Source organism: Sinohyriopsis cumingii, chromosome 4 (assembly GCF_028554795.1).
Source record: "Sinohyriopsis cumingii isolate HCF-2022 chromosome 4, ASM2855479v2, whole genome shotgun sequence".
Taxonomy (NCBI): domain Eukaryota; kingdom Metazoa; phylum Mollusca; class Bivalvia; order Unionida; family Unionidae; genus Sinohyriopsis; species Sinohyriopsis cumingii.
Window position 1 is genome coordinate 37,982,467 of NC_142964.1, and position 20,713 is coordinate 38,003,179.

Genomic DNA, 20,713 nt, shown 5'->3' on the forward strand with positions numbered 1-20,713 from the left:
AGTAAAGAGTATACTTTAAAAATTGAACCCTCTTAGGGTACTCTGCGACTGGTATTAGGGTGGACTTAGGTAAAGTTTGCGAATATAATTCTCTGCCATATCCAACAATTTGGAGGTGGTTGCAGCATTTTAAAGATGGTTGCGAATGTATGAAGGAAATTGATGAACATGCTCGATATTCAAAGAATATTACGAGCAATAATTCATCGTATAAAGCTCAGAAACATTTTTGCAATGTGGCTTGTAGCGGTTGCTACTGGTGCTATGAGGTTGTACCTTCTTACACGGTGTCCGCTTTATTTGGCTACAGTTATCTAGATGGTGATCGCCCTCGGTATTCTTGCCCGGATCGAGTAAATTTTAAAATAAAATGTGAAATTATAAATAAACAGAGATCTGAGCAGATATATAGAACAGAATGACACGAGTCCCCGTACATGGAAAAACAAAAATTGAATCAATCACATAAACAACTGTGATAATACATTACACATTAGGAAGATACACTTCTTTATGAAATAAATCTTTCACCAAATTTCAAACACAAATATATTTATTTAAATAACCGGTCTGTTTTAAATGACAGATTTAGTTCATAATATAATCAAGTGAACGATCGAAGTCATTGTCTTATACAACTTCATAACTTGCTTATTCCGGTCCTCTCCGACTTCACTATAGTGGTTCCTCCAGGTCCTTTCGCTTTTTCCCTTTTCCGACCTCTTTACTGTCTCGTCTCTTTTCGGTCCTCAAACTTTGTGTGGGTAGGAGGATACGTAAGTACGTAAATACTTGGATAAGTAGGTACGTTAATATGTCAGTGGATACGTCCGGGGATACGTCAGTGGATACATCAGCGGATACGTCCGTGGAGCTATTTCCCATTGCAAAATAAAGATAAGCGACCTAAATCTTCTGTCAGTTGCCCTACTGGAAATAGATCATTACTCCACTCTCGTTATGTTAGATATCGTTTAATCGGAATTCAAACAGACCTAATGGATATTTCATTACTGAATCCCATTAACACTACACGAGACATAACAGTTTCGTTCTCGTCTCAATTACACAAATGAATGAAAGAAATTCATTAAATGCTTTAACTACGTTATTTTCAGCGAATACACACATTCAAGTCTTTAGCATACATGAAATTATATAAGATCGGTGAATTCAAACGGATTCGCGTAACTCTTATCAACTAAAGTAATGCATGAAATTCTTAGATTCCTATAACAATCAAGACGACAAATTCAAACAATTCGTCAAACTTATATAAAGGAGTTCATTATGCAGATTCAGATAGATGGACTCAAACACAGTTACACTCATTTCAAGAGAATTGATCTACTGATTTAAACAAATAAATTCATGAAAATATAAACAATTAAATTCAAGCCAATCATTATATTGGTATTAACGAGCTAAATGAAATTGACTCAAATACTTTGTGCTTTCAAGCTTTGTTCCCTTCTGCCGCCAAAATTGTGTCCGTTGACTTTCCAGACATCCGGTCCCTTTGACCAATGTTTTATGAGAGAATTTCTTCCAAATTCAGTCTCGGAGTCCCTTTCACTCTTGCAGGAAAATTCAGACTGACTAGATTTCTTTCGACGAGGGCAATTTAACCCTAAGAAATTTTCATGTGGGAACCACGCCCCTTATTTAGCGTAACCAATCAGGATTAAATATATTTACCGGCTTTTATAACTAGACACCAAAATTGTGGTTAGCATGACTTATAGAATTCCAAACAACAGATCTGGAAAATTTCAAATCTGACAGTTCCGATATAAAATCGAAAGTACCATTCCCTTTTCTAGTCGTCTAACAGTTAAGTAAACGAAGGCTTTATTAAGAATCGCTTCCTCTTCCGACACAGACATTATAAATAATTGCAGTATAGCGATTTAAGAACCACGTGTCCCCATAAATCTAATTAATTGTTCTTAGGCCCAAATTAATGTGCTCGTTATATATCGACATAAATTTGCATCCTTACATTAGTCTCACATTTGTTGACGGCTTATATATAAAAAAAAAACAGATTCGGGTTGAAACCGACCAACATCTACTGGCCAAAATATGAATATATTGACCAGGGACGTTTGAATGAGATAATCATAAGAGATAAGGCGTCAAATTACTTTGCTAAAAACGACTGAAGATAAAATAATAAAGTTTGGATGGGATAAAATAAGCAGAAGACATATCGCTGCTCATTGTAATCGGACTGTCAAGAAAAAGTGATACGCGTTATTTTGAATGCTTAATGCACTGTCGTCCATGTATCTGTACCTGACTGTGCTAGTGTCACTGGATATTTTTAAGACTCCAAAATTTTGCCACACCCTCTGAAACACTACCGAACCACCCGTCTGCGCATCGGTGCCTGAAATATTTATCTACTCCATAACACGTATTGGCTCAAAAATACTTCCTGAAGGAGACGGCGTCAAACTTTGCTACATCCTCCATACAACTCTGTGTTATGCATATTTGATTTACTTGTATCTGATTTAAAATATATTTATTTCAATTTAATTGTTTGTCAGTTTCAATTTTTTTAAATTTTTCATTACATGATATTGTAATGTTAATTTATTCACTAGAGATGATACGTTTTTCAGAAAATAGTTTGACCTTGACTGTTAGTTTATAAACACCATGTGTTGATCTAAATCCTGACCTCGTTTCAAAATTTGTAGCAACCATCGTAAACAAGTTCTATTTTATTTTAAAATGATTTGTTGTTTTCGAGGTCATGATGGGACTTTGTCTTTAAGATGTAAATAATTTTTTTAATTTTTTATTTCTTAGAGTAAAATGATTGGTAAACGTGATCTGTAATAAGTACTTGCCTTCTAAAGCCTTCGAGAAGATGATCACGTGACCCCTTGTTTACGTTAATAATACGATATAACCTATGTTTTGGAGAATTAATTTCAGTAGAAGTTGGGTTGTTAAACTGTTAGTTGTACGTTGTGCTGTTTGGAGTTATTTCAAATTACTTGGTTTGGAGTTATTTCTAATTAATTGGATATAAAAGGATTAATTCTGTTATTTTTCTGGACAATACGTGTGCTCATGTAATATTGTGGAACAAGAACAGTTTAAAAAAAAGTTATTCAGCTATCAAAGACCGGAGTGATAATTCTTGTTTCTACAAGGAACTGTAGAATTCAACAGTACAGATTTCATCATATGTCATCGTCTTCCATCTTGGATTCTTCGTTGGGATTTGAACTTGAAATCAGTTGAACATTTTGTTATTAGGGCATCAAAATTTTATTCTTAGATTATTCTTGGATTAATTTTGGATTTGATTCTATAAAACCGTAAGTTCATATTTTTTCATTTTTCCAGGGAAATAAATTATTGCATTTTTTTCAAAGCTTGTTGTTTTCACTCTTTCTCGTGTTACTGTTTATTCGAGCCTAAACAAGTGACATAAGACTCTGGTTTAGCTACCAAGTTAGTGTTAGCTGAATCCCGTTATCAACGATTCGCCGAGGGACAGACGATTTGAAAGCCACCCTACTGTGAAAATTCATGTTTGTAATGTGTGAACAACATACCATAAAGTGAATACAAAATGGCATATAATAATTGGATAATAAGACTGAGAAAGTAAGTAGACGTGCACGGTGAGCACTTTGAGACGATACACTAACGTACTGTTCACTAAACTTTGTTGTTCAGAGCGCATATATTCAGAACTTAAAAAAAACCCCACTGGTATCATCCGCAATGCATCTTTAACAGTTGTTTTTCACCAAAATTAATGCTGCAAGTTGTAAATATGCAACGTCATCGCAGGATTGTGCATCCATGGATTTAGCAGCGAGGCACTCATCTGTTTAAATACATACCTCTTTTGGATGAATTGCTTCTTAACTAACAATAGCAGTTATTAAGCATCGACAATTTCGTCTTAGACGGGACAATATTCTGTGTCACATTCACACTAAACCTTCGACATAAAAGTAGCCTCGATATAAAATGATTACTAGAAAACTTTATTCAGAACAATGGCGTACACTTGAATATACTAGCATGCAATCCTCTCGTTTAAGGAGACCACAAGGCATATGGTAGTATGTATTATAATACAACACGGTTTTTATAGATTATGAGTTATAGATATTTAAAACTCGTATATACATGGAACCTGACTAACACAAACGGTTACTACATTCTTTTCCACAATGAAATGGAGAGGTTCCTCAAAGAGCATATTTGATCACGTTTTCCCGAGGTACGAGACGATGACGTGTATCCGGTTTGTACCATGGAACAACAGTGTACCCAGTCTGTATGGCCTGTCTCACCACAACTACTTGATATTTATCCAAGACCACGGGTATGTATATGAAAGCATGCTCAATAATGATAATAATAATAATTTATATTCGCAACTTGAATAAGTTGCTGACAAACGTACACACAGAACAAAGTTACATTTATATACAACAAACTATAGATCTGCATTAGTACATATACACTGAATATATGACGATAATACCAATTTAACCACTTAAACAAGCAACAAACTGTATGTCAACTCGGGCTACGCATTGGTTAGAATCTGCATGAAACCCATCGTATAAAACAATGATGATTCACAATCTGTATTAAGCCGATTCTAGCATTAGATTGTTATCCGGACTGATCCCATCATTGTAATCCGGACTGATCCCATCATTGTAATCCGGACTGATCCCATCATTGTTATCCGGACTGATCCCAAATTTAGTAGAATCTAGGTTAGGCTTATCCTAGCATCAGTGTGTATATTTGGCTGAGTCCAGGTTAAGTAAAAATCTGTCCATGTCTGATCCTCGCATCTGAGTGTATTCTGGGCTAATCCCAGATTCAGCAGAACTGTGATTAGCCTGAAAAGGTATTCTGATTTCCAATTAAATGTATCCGAACTAAACTTTGAATATCAATATACGGTGGGATGAGTCCAGCGCTTTGGCTGATCCTAGTGTACAAGGCTTGTATGGTCTGGATTTAAACGAATTCTCAAGATGGATGGTGGGAGATGTTTCCGTGTTAGTATACAATATGAATATCCATGGGGGACGCCTAGCCCCTATCAGAGTAATGAAGAGACATCACAAGTGAAAGCCAATTATACGAGTATAGGGCACAATGTACATAACAAACCGACCGTGTCAGGTGTGATGTCAAGGCGGTGTCAGTGGTGATATCAGGCATGTACAAGTACATAAATATAGTTACATGAGACTCAAACCAAGCCCAGCGATACTGACTGATCACTAGGTACCACCTGCTAACCATGGACTTTGGTTCGATCTCTCAGTACTGATAACAATGATGACCAGTTCGAGGGTCTCTGGCTATGTACACTGAACGTCATCCTACAGCTAGCCCCAACTAGACAGCAAATTAAGGGGGACAAACATAACTTCATGCACGAGTCATTGTCTATCTCAGTTCCAATGAACATGTGAAAACCATTATACAATGGTTGTATACATGATCAAAACTCTTACTTCAGATTATCATCACAGATTGCAATACTAGCATCAATTTCCCAAAGTTAAAATAAAAGAAAGAAAACGATAAAGAAATAGATTGCCGTTTACTGATAAACAAGAAATAGTCAACACAGCTATTAGCAAGCTAAAGTCTATTCTAAACCTTTGCTACGTGCCATTGCAATTAATGAATGCATCATGTTTTGTGTAAACAACAATTATATATTTATCATAATATACACCAGTCAGGTTGAAAAATTATATCTGTTGAACATACACGACGATGACTAATACTATGAAGTGAAATTAAAATGTATGGAGTACGGAGAGAAAATGCTTTAGATAATTTTTAATTCGTCCCCTGCTGGTAACTAAAATATTGTCCTTGGGTTACAGCTCTCTTTGTCTTGCCTTCGCGCACCAACCCCCATTCCCTCTCTATTTAGCGCATATCCCCAAAAGAAGAATGGAACCCATACCAAAATTTTATCACGAGTAATGACATTTTATACCAACCCACTTGTAAAGGGATAAAAACATTCAAATAAAAAGAAAAAAGATTATAATGCACTAACACAACATTTTAAAAAGAAATATCCACAATATATGTTTTCGAAAAAGACAGGTGACTGTATATATTGGGTTCACGATCTACTTGCCTAAAGTCTACCACCACCACCCCACACCCCTAATAGGGGATATTTTTAAACACACTAATTTTCTCTTTAAAGAGGTTTCATATTGCTCCAATTTTCATTTCCGGTCATGCTTTGAAATGTAACAGAATATTAAGAATGCTAAAATATGCATTTCTAACACATACGATAAAATGTACAAATTAAAAAGGATAGTCAGCTACTGTTGGCACTGAGAAAAGAATCGAATTTGAAGACTAAAAATATACACATACATATTTGTTCAAAATTATTTTGCTTATCACTGAAATCTTGAACATATATGCAAATGCAAAACCCGAGTAGATTTCAGATATATATATATATATATATATATATATATATATATATATATATATATATATATATATATATATATATATATATATATATATATATATATATTGTGAAAGAAATAATGATATAAAGAATCTAACCACTCATTCATTTACCATTAAGCTTAATTTTAATATGTCAAAAATAAAAATAATGTCTTCATTAGGTTGGCAAACAAAACCACACATGACTTCATTTACTAGAGTTAGAGAAATTGTTTTAAGCTTGAAAGACAGGTATTTCGCAGTACTATCTTCGTACACTTAAACATGGCAACATCCTGGTCTGCGCCTGATATCACTGTCTCGCACCAAAAGTCCTTATGATATTTTTCAGTATAAAATTAAATGCAGGATATCAAAATAAAACTACATATTTTGTTGTCAACTGTAGTGCTCTACATTTACGTTTATGAAATGTATATTGGAAGAAAACTGAATCAATATACTAGCCATTGGGTGCATCTTTAAATATTGGGTACTGTATTTTTTATTTCCCCACCAGTGGACTCAATCTCGAGCGTTAAAACAATTGGTGGCTTGCTGATTACGACATAATGGACAGTTAAAACTGATTACACAGTGAGAAAAAAAACATGTTTCTAATTTTTAGGACGGGAATATTATTACATTTAGAGCAATATTACATTACAACAGCATGTAATGAAATAAAAAAATAATAAAAAACTAACAAAAAATTAGATTAAATATACATAGCAAAAGTCCAATTTAGAAAAACAAAGCGAAAATAAAAGTGTAGAAATTAAAACGGCAGTGTCTGCAACAGGCGTGCAAAGCAAACCTAGCAGTACTACATCCCTCAAATGTTGTAGGCTTTTTGTATTTGAAATGTTTGAAACAAAATACCAACACTGATTATTATTTAACATGTATCTCTGGTAACCGTTTTAACGGTCTAGTGTAATATGCTGTTGCAAACATTAGACCGTTATTAGATAGGGTCACCATCTAAACTGTATATCGTGGAAGTACTTACATTGATTATGCCTATTCTTATGTCGGATATTCTCATGGACTATCTAAATGTGCGCGGACTGGTGCATGACAAAATAAATACATTATGTCTTGGGAATGCATTTTCATTTCTTTAACGTTTCTTCAATGCGTGCTCCATTTAATATCTTGTGTTGACAATGTATATTGCTTTGTACAATCCATCAAAAACGCTAGGTTTCTATACCTTACATAGAACAAAATTTCAAATCTCGAGTCTGACTGCTTCGATATTTTATTCTATTTAACTTGCATTTTAGATGAAAAAGTAATTATATTTAATCATTGTAACTATATAAATAAGTCACGAATTTGTTTACACCAGTACGTTCATGTGTTAGCAGCTTGTTTATTAATTTCTGAATATTGTGACTTAGTACGAATTCATGTCATGGTATGATCTTTGGTATTAAAGAACGTTTTATATGTACTGTTGAGTTGCACAAAAATAGAATTCATGTCATGTCTTTATTTTGTGTATTAGATCACTGTTGTAGGCTTTGATAACTCCTCACTGAAAAAAATAGTAATACATATGCTGAGTTTCCAGCAACATCATTTCAAATAATATTCCATTCTCTACATCGTCTCCATACGGCCTCGCTTACACATTAAAGCAAGGCATGCAATATTTATATATTGACGCAAGAAGAAAAAAAAAAGAAACAAAAAATATTTTGCCATTTCACAGTACAAATAATTTGCTATTTATATGTACAACAACGTTACTGTTTTAGGATATTAATGTAAGATCCTTGCAGATATTTTGGTGCTCGTTGCACTTCTCTGAAACATATTAATTTAATACATGTAGCTTGGTGCCGTTAGTAATGCATACAAATGTATACAAATTCAAATTATTGATCGCGCCGCCGTTTCTCTGCACGAGTTCGTTTTAAAGTTTGATTTGACTTGTCGTACCTGTACAGGTGAAATCGTGAAACAAAAGATTATTCGCTATAACATTTAGATTTTCTTATTTATATTGATGTATTTTACCTGTACACGAATATATATATATATATATATATATATATATATATATATATATATATATATATATATATATATATATATAGAGAGAGAGAGAGAGAGAGAGAGAGAGAGAGAGAGAGAGAGAGAGAGATGCATGGACAGAGAAGGGGCCAACGAAAAGACAAATAACTAGATAGAATATCTTGGTTCGTTTCAGCTGTTGGTCATTCGTTGGTAATATAAGGAAAAGTGGACAGAAAATATCATGCTGTCAAGGTGTAAGTACCCCCCCCCCCGTGGAAGTAACTAAAACGTAAAACAGATTCCCGAATGGAAGTCAATAGTTCATCGTTCTGGGAAAACCGAACGTTTGTAACAATAAACACTTTATGAATCTTACTCTGAGAAAGAATTAAAAAAATTAACAAAAGTTGTTTACAACAACTCTTACTGTTTCTGAATCAAGGTCAGGAACTAGCACAGCATTAGATACAAAGTTTATATTATTAGTTGGTTATAACTGACTTAGATTTCTGGACAATGTTATTTCCGGTAAATAAAATTACATTATAATAACATGTAATGGAATTTTAAAAAATTAAAACTAACAAAGAAACAATTAAAAACAAACATATATATATATATATTTTTCTATATTTTTTAAAATGTAGGAAAATTCTACATCAAAATTCACAACATTGTTGACACAGACAGGTATGCAGCATATAAGTCTGAACTATATTCCATCTCCCGAAAGTTTATCATTGATAAGTCTTGTAATTTATTTATTTATTTTCAGAATGTTTTTGGTATGGCCTAATTCTTAATCAGTTATTATTATTTTTTATGCACAGACTGCCTGTGTGCATGAAATTGGACACGCGCTCGGTTTTCTGCATGAGCAAGAAGTCCCAGTCAGAGACGATTACATCAGAATCAACTATCAAAACATAGTCAGCGGTAATTTTAGTTTAAGATCGTTATTTGATTCATGCAGATTAGTTATCTAATTATGAATGTGAATAAAGGGTATAAACAGTTGTCAAGATGTTTAAAAGTAACGAATAGAGTACCGAAATAAATTAAGAACTTATATATGGCGTGTGTAAGTCGGCTGCATATAAAGTATTATGTTATATCCTGTCCAGATTGTTTACATTGCACGTAATACATAGTTCAGTATCTCCAGAGTTTGCTCAATATATCAAGTACAAGTGACTAACACATCCCCCAACACACACACAGACAAAATGCCTTTTTCATAACTGAATATAATTGCTTGGTAACCATTTAAGTTTGAAGACATTCTTTAATTTAATATTATTTCCACATAAAGTTTGGTCGTAGTAAACACTGTCAGTATTTATAATTCATAAAGAATTGTTAGCTTTAAATCAAATATTTATTATGGTATTTCCAATATGCTTATGAACATTATTAGTTCTGACTTTCCTGTTTTATAGTAGAATGTGTCTTAAAGGCAGAACTGTTTGGCAAATGGTACTGATTATTTAGCAACAGATAAAAGTTGAAATGTTTTCCTATATTATTTTGTAGCCCACGTTAGTTGGAAGCGAGACATAGCAGTCACCTTTCCATAAAATGTAGAAACGACTTCAACATGTTGCTACAGTCTTAGCTAAAGATTCCTTTGTATATACTTCCTAAACGGCTTGATACATTCTGATCATAATTGGCATAATTTGTAATGGCACGAAGCTAAGTTAGTCTACAACGTAGCCGCTCGCTCCTTTTACCTTTGGATTAAAGTTTCCAACTTGTTCTCCTTTGTTTTTTCATTCATTTTTGCGGGGAGGGGGCTTATATTTCCTCATACTTGTAACGTAAGGTCACGGTGATAGAACATTTTGTGTTAAATTTCTAGCAAATTTTCCCTTTTTTATTGTTTCCTTGACCATTTGATGGATATTCATTATGAAGCTAAGGAAAAGTGTTAAGTGAAATGCTCACTCGCCCATCTGACCTATAGTCAAAGCCAGTGATAGAATACTTTGCGGTGTGATTTTGGTAAATTTTATTTTTGCTCATTTTTGTTGCATATTCTTCCTAAACCCCAATATAGATTTGCTCCGTAGTTAGGATAAATTATTATGTAGCTAAACAATTAACGCTGCAACGTACTGAATTTGTGGATGAGGTGGTGAAGGTTACGCATTTTATATCAGTGCTTTGATTTGGGGACTCGACATGCACTCACTGGCCTTCTTGGTTTTACCGGACAATCGGAGTTTCAGATGGGTTGTGTAATTAATGATTCAAAGGGACGTTCATTAATTAATTTTAAACGAACTAAAGAATTTTTATTGTAAATCATTTAAAAATTTAGTAAACTTATTGTCAAGTTGAGTAGAGCTTCAAGCAAGCACAAACAATGGAGCCTTTATGACGAGATGCGTCAATACATTGAACCAGAATGTGAGCGAGTATGTATTCGGAATGTTTCGTAACTTGTGCTTCAGATTCCTGTACAGTCTACTATATTTTTATGATCTACTAATGGATAGAATTTTAAAAGGCGATTTTTATCAAACGCTACTGGAGCGAGATTCATTCAAATACTATGACTATTGTTTTACATAGGAAGGCAGGCAAACTTCTACAAAAAAGGGCAGCAAAACAGCAGGACGTTCGGCTACTTTGACATGAGCTCAATAATGGAATATGGTCTCACTGTAAGTGACGTTTTTTGATAATAAAGTGACATGAGCTTGAAAATAAATTACTACGGTATAAAAGTAACTAACCTCAGATTTGCAATCTGATTGATCAAAATTTAAGAACATTGACGAATCAAATGTCTCAAGTCTTAGCTTGACTTTAAGATTTATTCGGGGCTGGTATAAATGTAAGTCTGGCAAAATGTCAACCACACAAGCTCAGTAATGAAGTATCGCACAGAAGTGAGTGGTATGAATTAAATAAAGGAGTTACACAAACTCGATAATTGGCCAGCGCACCAACTAAAGTACCGGTAATCGACATGAAAGCGATAATGGGGTTTGGTATCACAATACAGAACGATTATTATGACAGAAGCTCATTCATATATATATATATATATATATATATATATATATATATATATATATATATATATATATATATATATATATATATATATTTCAGCTTTCAAAAGGCTTGTTAGCTTAATCAGTTTATCATTATCAAGTAAGACTCTTTAAGTACGAGTTTGCATTTAATTTCAAGAGCTATGAAAAGTGATCAGGCTACTGCAGACGGATAAGACTTTAATTTTAGTACTTATTGAACAAAATCGTGTTCTTCAGATACGATGCTCTAAAGGAATTAGCATGGTAAGGAAAATAACAAAACGCACATTTACAAAAATTGTCCAGTGCAGAAATAAGACAAGCCAAAGTACTAACTTTATTGGGAAACCAATGTGAAAAATGTAAGAAGTTTCAGATCTTATTATCCTCTTTCCTTCAATGTACTACAATTTTAAAGAGCAGATATTAAGACTATGAAACAGAATCTGACCTTGTCAGCCAAAACGTAATATATATCTTTACATTTATTCACCAACCTTATCGAAAGAAAGGACAATACTGTAAAGCCACTCGACACTCTCAAAAATTAGTTTGGATTATTTAATTTTGCAGAGTTAGCCATAATTAAGCAAATGATGCCACAAGCAAAAAGTGACATTGTTTAACTCTGTTTTAGTCTCAATCATTATTTTTATTAATACAATTAGGCATTTACCAAGAACAAGCAACAAACAATTACCGTCTTTGACCAGGATCTGGAGTATCTGTTTGGTCACCAGGACACGGAGGAGTTCTACATGTTCTCAGAATTACATAATGTATATAAATGTAAAGGTAAGAAACTCAGTTCTTTGACTGCACGAGAATCTCAATGTAAGGAACTATTTTCTACATTTTTGCGGAACTTCATAACGTGTACAAATTATTTAAAGGTGACAAGGCGATGAATATCCTCAGATATCTGCAATGCGCATCGAAGCAAAGACGAGAATATATATATATATATATATATATATATATATATATATATATATATATATATATATATATATATATATATATATAAACCTCGGTCATGCATGTTCAAAAGACCATAAAGTGTAATTATTCACAAGTTGCAAATGGAATCTCACAAATACATATGGAATACAGTTGTAAAGGTGAGTAGCTCTACGTGTTTCAAACATAACACATAATGTACTGTAGTGATTCTTCCCTGCATCAGAAGTCGTCCATTTTGATAAGTATCCCTTGTATTGAGAATGGGCTGGTCCAGTTAGAATACACTCGTCCGGTAACGTGATGTTTCTCGGTTATGATGTGTATCGTCCTCAGAGAAAAAAAGCGGTAAATCAAGAAGACAATTGTGAGGTAAGTATTGTAGTAAATATGCTAAAGGTGAAATGCCTGAAGAAGGCTTTCCACGACTCTAGCAATATCAAATGCGTATAAGGGAATCTTGGGATTTTTTATATTCTTCGCACAGGCAAGCACCAGGGCTCGAGAAGATTGATTAGGCGCCGACACCAGTCTCTGGGTAAAACAGAGTATGAACAGCAAAGGGAATGGTTCGCTAACAAAGTCGTAAATATTCCTTTTGCGCACACCCCTTTGCACATGACATTACTTTTATAAAGACGACGAACTCTGTTTTAAATGGTTTCAGAACTACACAGGGTTATCAGATGTGTGTGTGTGTCTGTGTGTGTGTGTGTGTGTGTGTGTGTGTGTGTGTGTGATTTGGATTTTCAACGTAGCTTTATCCTAGCGGCAATTTATCCTAGGACATCATGCCTCAGATATGTAGCATGATGTCCGACCCAGTCACATTATTTTAACACCAGGCCGACCAGTCCTAACACTAGGCTCTTAATGCAGAACGCCTAGCGAGGCAGCTGTTAGTACCATTTTTTTGTCTTTGATATAACTCGGCCGGGTTTCGAAACCGCGACCTCCCGCATCCGAGGCGGGCGCTCTAACCACTAGGCCACCGGAGTGGTCATGCTCAAAAATAAAAATGAGGAACTTAATACAAAGTTATAATGTTTATTAGGTGTAAGGATATGGAACTTAGTTCTGTATTTTCCAAGAACTGCAGAAGACGTACATGTGCAAAAATAATGAGCTCAACATATTCTTTGAACTAATAGTGTGTGAAGTGTAAAGGTTAAAAACTTTTATTGGAAACTATACAAGGTACCATGGAAACTATACAAGGTACCATGGAAACTATACAAGGTACCAGAGAGTGATGTCCTCAGTTTATGAAACGAAAAGGTGAAAACTCCGTTTGATCTGTTTTCAGAGGTACTCCTTGTGTCTCAGTGTAGAACGTATGTTCTTCATCTTCATGAAGCAGCACGGAATTATGAGTGTATGATCGATGAATTTAGTTATACATGTTCTAATGTGTTCACATATTAACAGTGTTGAACTCCGTGATATGTGTGTTCCGAACTGTACAAATTAATAAAGTTTAAAGATGAGGAGGGTGTCAGCTCTACGAGTTCCACGTGTTATTAGAACTACATAGTTAGTACAAGTGTGGAGGGAAGAACCTCATTTCAGCATGTTGTTTAGATCGAAATCGGCGTGACTGTGTTGTTGTTGCTGTTGTTTTAGGGTTTAACGCCATTTTGAAGCACAAGATAGGCTATACATGGTGGAGGAAGAACCCGGGGAAACCCCGGAAAGAACCACCGACCCACGAGAAGCTACTGGCAAGCTTTCTCACATACCCACATTGGCCGAACCCGAGACTCGAACCCTCGCAGACAGAGGTGAGATGGCTATGATCCGTAACGGTGAGCGCTTTAGACCACTCGGCCACTCGGGGTCCCGTGTGACTGTGTAAAGGTAATGAGATGACAAGTCCATACAAGTGTAAATATGCGAAACTCAGTATTATATGTCTCAGTCTAAATGTGAGGAACTCGATCCCATATAAGCAAGGGTAAATTTGAGGAATTAAGTATGGCATGGACAAGTCTAAAAGGGAGGAACTCAGTACCATATGTTCTTCGTGTAAATGTGAGGACCTCAGTAACATATGCCCTTAGTGTTAATCTGAGGGACTCAGTAACATATATCCTTAGTGTAAATATGCGGTTCTCATTAATATATGTCCATAGTGTAAATGGAAAGAACTCATATGTGCAAGTGTAAAGTAACACAGTACCATATGTCCTTAGTGTAAATTTGAGTAACTCAGTACATTTGTGCAAGTGTAGATGCGAGGAATTCACTCAGTACTATATGTACTTAGTGTAAATGTGAGAAACTCGGTACTATATATCTTTAGCGTAAATGTGAGGAACTCAGTAACATATGTCCTTAACGTAAATGTGAGGAACTCACTCAGTACAATATGTCCTTAGTGTAAATGGCAGGAATTCACTCAGTACAATATGCCATTAGTGTAAATGTTAGGAACACAGTACCATATGTCCTTAGTGTAAATGTGAGGAACTCAGTACACTATGTCCATAGTGTAAATGTGAGGAGCTCAGTAGAATATGTCCTTAGTATAAATGTCAGGAACTCATTACAATATGCCATTAGTGTAAATGTCAGGAACTCATTACCATATGACATTAGTGTAAATGTGAGTAGCTCAGTACAATATGTCATTAGTGTAAAGGTGGGGATCTCAGTACAATATGTCCTTAGTGTAAATGTCAGGAACCCATTACTATATGTCATTAGTGTAAAGGCGGGGATCTCAGTACAATATGTCATTATTGTAAATGTGAGAAACTCAGTACAATATGTCCATATTGTAAACGTGAGGAGCTCAGCATAATATGTCATTAGTGTGAATGTGCGGAACTCACGCAGTACAATATGTCCTTATGTCCTTAGTGTAAACGTGAGGAACTCAGTACAATATCTCCTTAGAAGAAAATACTTGAAAAATTCTACGAGGTTTAAAGTATGGATAAGTTACTGATTTATTCTGCTGGATGAATACATTTTGCCATATATGGAAACATACATGGATTACTCACATCGCAGATATATATATATATATATATATATATATATATATATATATATATATATATATATATATATATATATATATATATTTGTGTGTGTGTGTGCGTGCGTGCGTGCGTGTGTGTTTGTGTGTGTGTGTGTGTGTGTGATAATGTATCTAATAAATTCATATTATAGACCTGAAATGCCCGGAGTTTCCATTGGAGTGTATAAACGATGGCTATGTAGCTTATATTCACAACAAGTGTGTATGTCGCTGTCCTCCAGGCTTAAACTACGAGACAGGATGTGCCACGCCCCAGAATACAGGTAATCAAAATTTCAAACCGGTCCACTTTAACGTTTAAATTAATAATTTTTTAAAAAAAATATTTATTAATAATCGCATGGAACAACCAAATTAATGAGATGTACCAATAATTTATGCAAAAGAATAAATCTAATACTAATTGTAAATTTGTTGTATCTTTGTTCATAGTAACCCTTGTTTTACACTGTAATTCAATGAAGAAAGCTACGCATAGTCAAACATGTTTACCCTACAGCGGTAGAAACCTTAGATATCGTTGGAAAATCATACTATAATAATTTTATAAATCTTCGCAAAATTCCTATAATATGACCTCACAATTTTCTCAGTAAAAGTCTGTATATGTCGTATGAATGTGAATAACGGTCATGTATTTCGTGGATTTTTGGGACAATGAATTCCATCGATATTCCAATCCTCCAATACCAGATGTTATTTTTTAAGATACAAAAATATATAGGTACATAAATAAATGTTTCTAAGTATGTCAGTATAATTGCAATAGCGAGTTATTACTGCGGCATGTGTTACTTTTATTTATTTTGCCCTTGCATCGTAATAATTAAATGAACTGTATTATTCTTAGGATCATTATAGTGACTCTCAATTTTTACGACTAAATTCGCTGAAAGATTTATCTAATAGTTTTAACAGAATATTCAGATATGTACAACAGTTTTAACCACAAAGGCTCGTATCGTTGTTTATAATTTACCTGTCACACATGCACTATATAATTACTATGGTACGTGTATGACAGGTAAATTGTAAGCAATTATACGAGCCCCTGTGGTTTTAAACAGAACATTCAGATATGCCCAATAGCTTCAACAGAATATTCAGATATGTCCAATATATTTAACAAAATATTCAGAATGTTCGCAGTATTCAGAATGATCGGAGACCTTTGTATAGGCTGTGATCTTTTTTCTCAGCCACCTGGCCCGTCGGCCGGTACTCGCTGTTAAAGCCAGTGTCCGGCTGTCCCCCCGGATTTGAGGAGGGATGGACACGGTTGTGGACAAACCAGTTTGGGAAGCACTCGAGTCTGGACATTTCCCCTCAGTTTCACTCCGCCGGAAGATTTGGCCACAACTATCTGACCTTCAGCTACTGCAGCAAGACGTATAAGCACCATCCCGGCACGGAGACGAGCTGGCCACAAGGGAACTACTGTACCTTCAGGTTTAATACCACGTGCTCACCAGGTGAGGACTCCACTGACAGAAATATATTACATTTGCGCCTGCCACCATTTCAATTTGAACGATATACCGGTCATATCGTTTTCATATCTTCTAACGTATTTATATCAACGGTGCTACGAAGAAAGCATAACACATGAAATAAAGTATTATTCTCACTTTTCCCAAAAATGCTTAAATAGCCGTTGCATTAAAGCAAAATTTTATTAACAGCCCTTATTTAAAAACAAAAAGCTCCCGACATTAATAAGGTTGCTGGTTTTTACGGCTCTAATATGGATTCACTGCATGATTGTGTCAAATAATGTCCAGATTTATGAATTCCATTGTAGCCTTCAATAAATACAGAAACCACGTCCACGCACTAGGCAGCTTCATCCGATACTGCACTGGACAGTATAAAATATTTGTAGCTACTACATACACAGAATGTGTCATATATACGGTTCTTCTTCAGTCTGCCCGTTTCATAATACCCAAGTTAACGTACTATATAAAACTTTACCGTGTATTGCACTGCTTTTACCATAAAATATATGTGAAGTTATTTTGGTGAAATGTAGCTGTTCAGTGAATAAAAAATGCTGCTACAAATAGACATGAACATTTATATAATAAGCACTGATGCCTAACAACAGGAATCGATTGTAAATTTCAGGCTTTCAATCAGTTAATGCAAAATATGGCACACCATCTTCATTCTACAATATCACGGACGTTGGTGTTTTACCGGACCACAGTTTTCAAGGATCACTGAAAGTTGGAATGTGCTGCAGAAATGATGGAAACATTGACGTTCCAGTATCTTTACCGACCCATACTCCTTTCATCCTATTCAAGAATAACTACCATTCATGTCAGCAAGTTGAAAGTAAGTATAAAAGCAACGCTTTCCGTCATAAAAACAAAGATGAAGAAACAAATGCATCGTAATTGATCCTTCAAAAACAATTGTACGAAGCAAGACCGAAACCTTAAAAATCGTTATTAACTCGATATTAATTCTATATCAGATTGTCCGTGTAAACGACAATTTCTTTTTCTTTAACAGACATGACGATAATAGAAGAACACATAGACTGGGACCACTCTACATTCGACCCCTCGGTGCTTGTCGGTCGGAGTTTACATTCGAAAAGAGACGACCAGTACCTGACTAAACTTCAGTATTGTTACTATACCCCAGCACCAGCAGGTACATTTATATATATAGTATTACTACACATTAGCATCCAACATAAACTATGCAATTCTTTTCAGCAAGAAGATTAGTGCTCCTGCCGAATCTTTCAACCATAAATGCGTGTCCTACAAAATTTTAAAAAATAAAAAATTTAAAACACTGGACATCACAAAGATAAACTTATATGAGGTTTCTGTCGTAATTGGCGACAAATACAAGTCATGTAGACACCAAGAGTAAGATCACATACGTGGAAAAGGCTTTTCTCGTTGACGCACACGAATTGTTTATTGACAAATGAACATTTATCAATACGTTTTCTGCAGTGTCAACGGGTACTTCAGCAAGTCTGGTTGGAACAAAGATTTATTAAATATCACCAGTTAATTTATCACGTATAATCTATATGTAACTAACTTCTATAAAAAGAAGTTTAAATGGGAAAGAGCAATAAACAAAATATGTGTGTGTGCGTCTATAAAAAATATTCTGCATTAGTTGATTGTTCAGTTTAAAGTAGAAGTAGAAAGGAAAATGTTATGAGACTAATATATAATTTGACCTGGCATAACCATCACAAATCACCTACCAATCTATAGCTTCACATCAAAATGTGTTCCTGCCTATTTAAAGAAAAATGAATACTTTTTCAAACAATTTATAACACGTAATTAAGTTTTGTATATTTCATAAAATGATCAATACCGTATAATAATATAGAACTTTCATGCATTAGAGGTAAAATGTAGTAGACATAAATCTAGTCTACAGGAAAAAGTATTTGAAAAGTTCTCAATATACTTTTGTTCCTAGGAATCTGTCAATAAATTTAATACCAATTGATACATAAAAGTACGTTCAATAATTTGGTCTGCAGCTACATGTACAGCAACCCCAACACCTGCAGATATAAGCGTGTAAGGTAACATATGTAAATGACAGTCACAGAAAATGTCTTAAGAAGGAGAAACAATTCTGCTGTTGAGCATAGAACATGCTGGACAACTTGGGCGCCTTTAGGGTACTCTGACTGGTATCAAAGCCGACTTCGATAAAGTTTCCGGATGTAATTCTCTATAATTTCATATCCTGTGGGGTGGTTTCATCATTTTAAAAGAGTATCGCGAATCCATGTATGACCAACGTTGTTTAGTCTCGTTGTTTGCGATTGGTGAGTGGGAGGTGGTTGCTGTAAAGGGGCAATTGATGAAGATCATCTATACAGATTGGAATATATATTTTATTATCACAGACATTGTTGACGGATGGTCATCAACAGACTCGGATTGAAGTCGCCAAACACATACTCGTCAAATATGAAAAGTGTGACAAGAGACGATTGAATGACATTGTAACAAGAGACGATTGAATGACATTGTAACAAGAGATGAAACAAAATGGATTTACTCTTCTGAATTCAGTTCAAGAGAAACTGTCAAAGCTTGATCAGAGAAAACGAGCAAAGACCAAAAATCACTCGACGTAATCGGACTGTCTAGCAAGTTCTATTAGCATTATTTTAATGCCAAAAGCACGGTGATCAACGTACCTGTGTCTGACACTGTTGGACATTTTTCAGCTCCCAAAGAACTGCCAAAAGTTGTGAAAGACCACCGAACCACCAAGTCCATGGTACTCAGAATTTTGAAAATTCCCTTCCTAACGACACTGTCACTACTCTAATCCTCGTTGCTTATCTAAGTTGTATACATACCATTTGAACTGACTTAATTAAGTGAATACGATACATCATGTTTTAGCATCAGCATCGGAAGAACAGTGTGGAGATGTGATAAACCTATCAGACGCTCAGAAGTGGAAAACGTTTACTACGCCAAATTACCCGCAGAATTATCATGGCACAAAAACATGCACGTGGTTTATCAAGGTGAGCATTATTGCCATTTCTAGGATTTTAACGGTTTCAGTACAAATGTCATCTTGTTGAAGATTTTGAAGCTTGATAATTGACACTCGAGGGGGACTATAAAGTCTCAGTAGAGAAAACTAAAAACAAACGTTGAGTCCAACCGCAAACAACATACACTCAGATCAGGCACATAATACAGATCAGAGTATATGCTGTTTGTTCTATTGATTACTGCTAACAAACTGCATAGACCCAGTTCATGCTCCGGAAAATCTGAGTCTCTTGAGTTTGCAATTGGACTCGCTCATAGACATTAATTTCTCTAGAGTTTGCAGTTGGACTCGCTCATAGACATTAATTTCCATCGATATTGGTCGGTATGGTAATAACACGAATCAGTTTTCAAAAATACGATAATGCAAGCACAAAATCAACGTAATTGAATGTGCGCTAGTCATTAGTCACATATCCTCGTTAAAACAATCTAATATTAACAGCAGTTCCAATTTTCGCAGAAAAATCCTTCAACAGCGCCTTTCTCTAGACGAAGAGTTATTAGTGTCTGCCTCGTATATATTACATAACTGATTGTCAGACGTTCACAATTAG

At 34.9% G+C, this 20,713-nt stretch overlaps 1 protein-coding gene across 1 annotated transcript in view; it reads left to right on the top strand.

Moving 5' to 3' along the window:
• LOC149800944 (uncharacterized) overlaps window positions 1-20,713 on the top strand; it is a 90,490-nt gene that overhangs the window by 47,335 nt on the left and 22,442 nt on the right. The window contains exons 6-15 of the mRNA XM_089955015.1: window positions 4,222-4,363; window positions 8,723-8,783; window positions 9,360-9,465; window positions 11,107-11,198; window positions 12,245-12,371; window positions 15,714-15,845; window positions 16,782-17,054; window positions 17,710-17,922; window positions 18,103-18,246; window positions 19,995-20,122. Of these exons, the coding sequence (XP_089811141.1) occupies window positions 4,222-4,363; window positions 8,723-8,783; window positions 9,360-9,465; window positions 11,107-11,198; window positions 12,245-12,371; window positions 15,714-15,845; window positions 16,782-17,054; window positions 17,710-17,922; window positions 18,103-18,246; window positions 19,995-20,122 (1,418 nt within the window). The remainder of the gene's footprint in view (window positions 1-4,221; window positions 4,364-8,722; window positions 8,784-9,359; window positions 9,466-11,106; window positions 11,199-12,244; window positions 12,372-15,713; window positions 15,846-16,781; window positions 17,055-17,709; window positions 17,923-18,102; window positions 18,247-19,994; window positions 20,123-20,713) is intronic.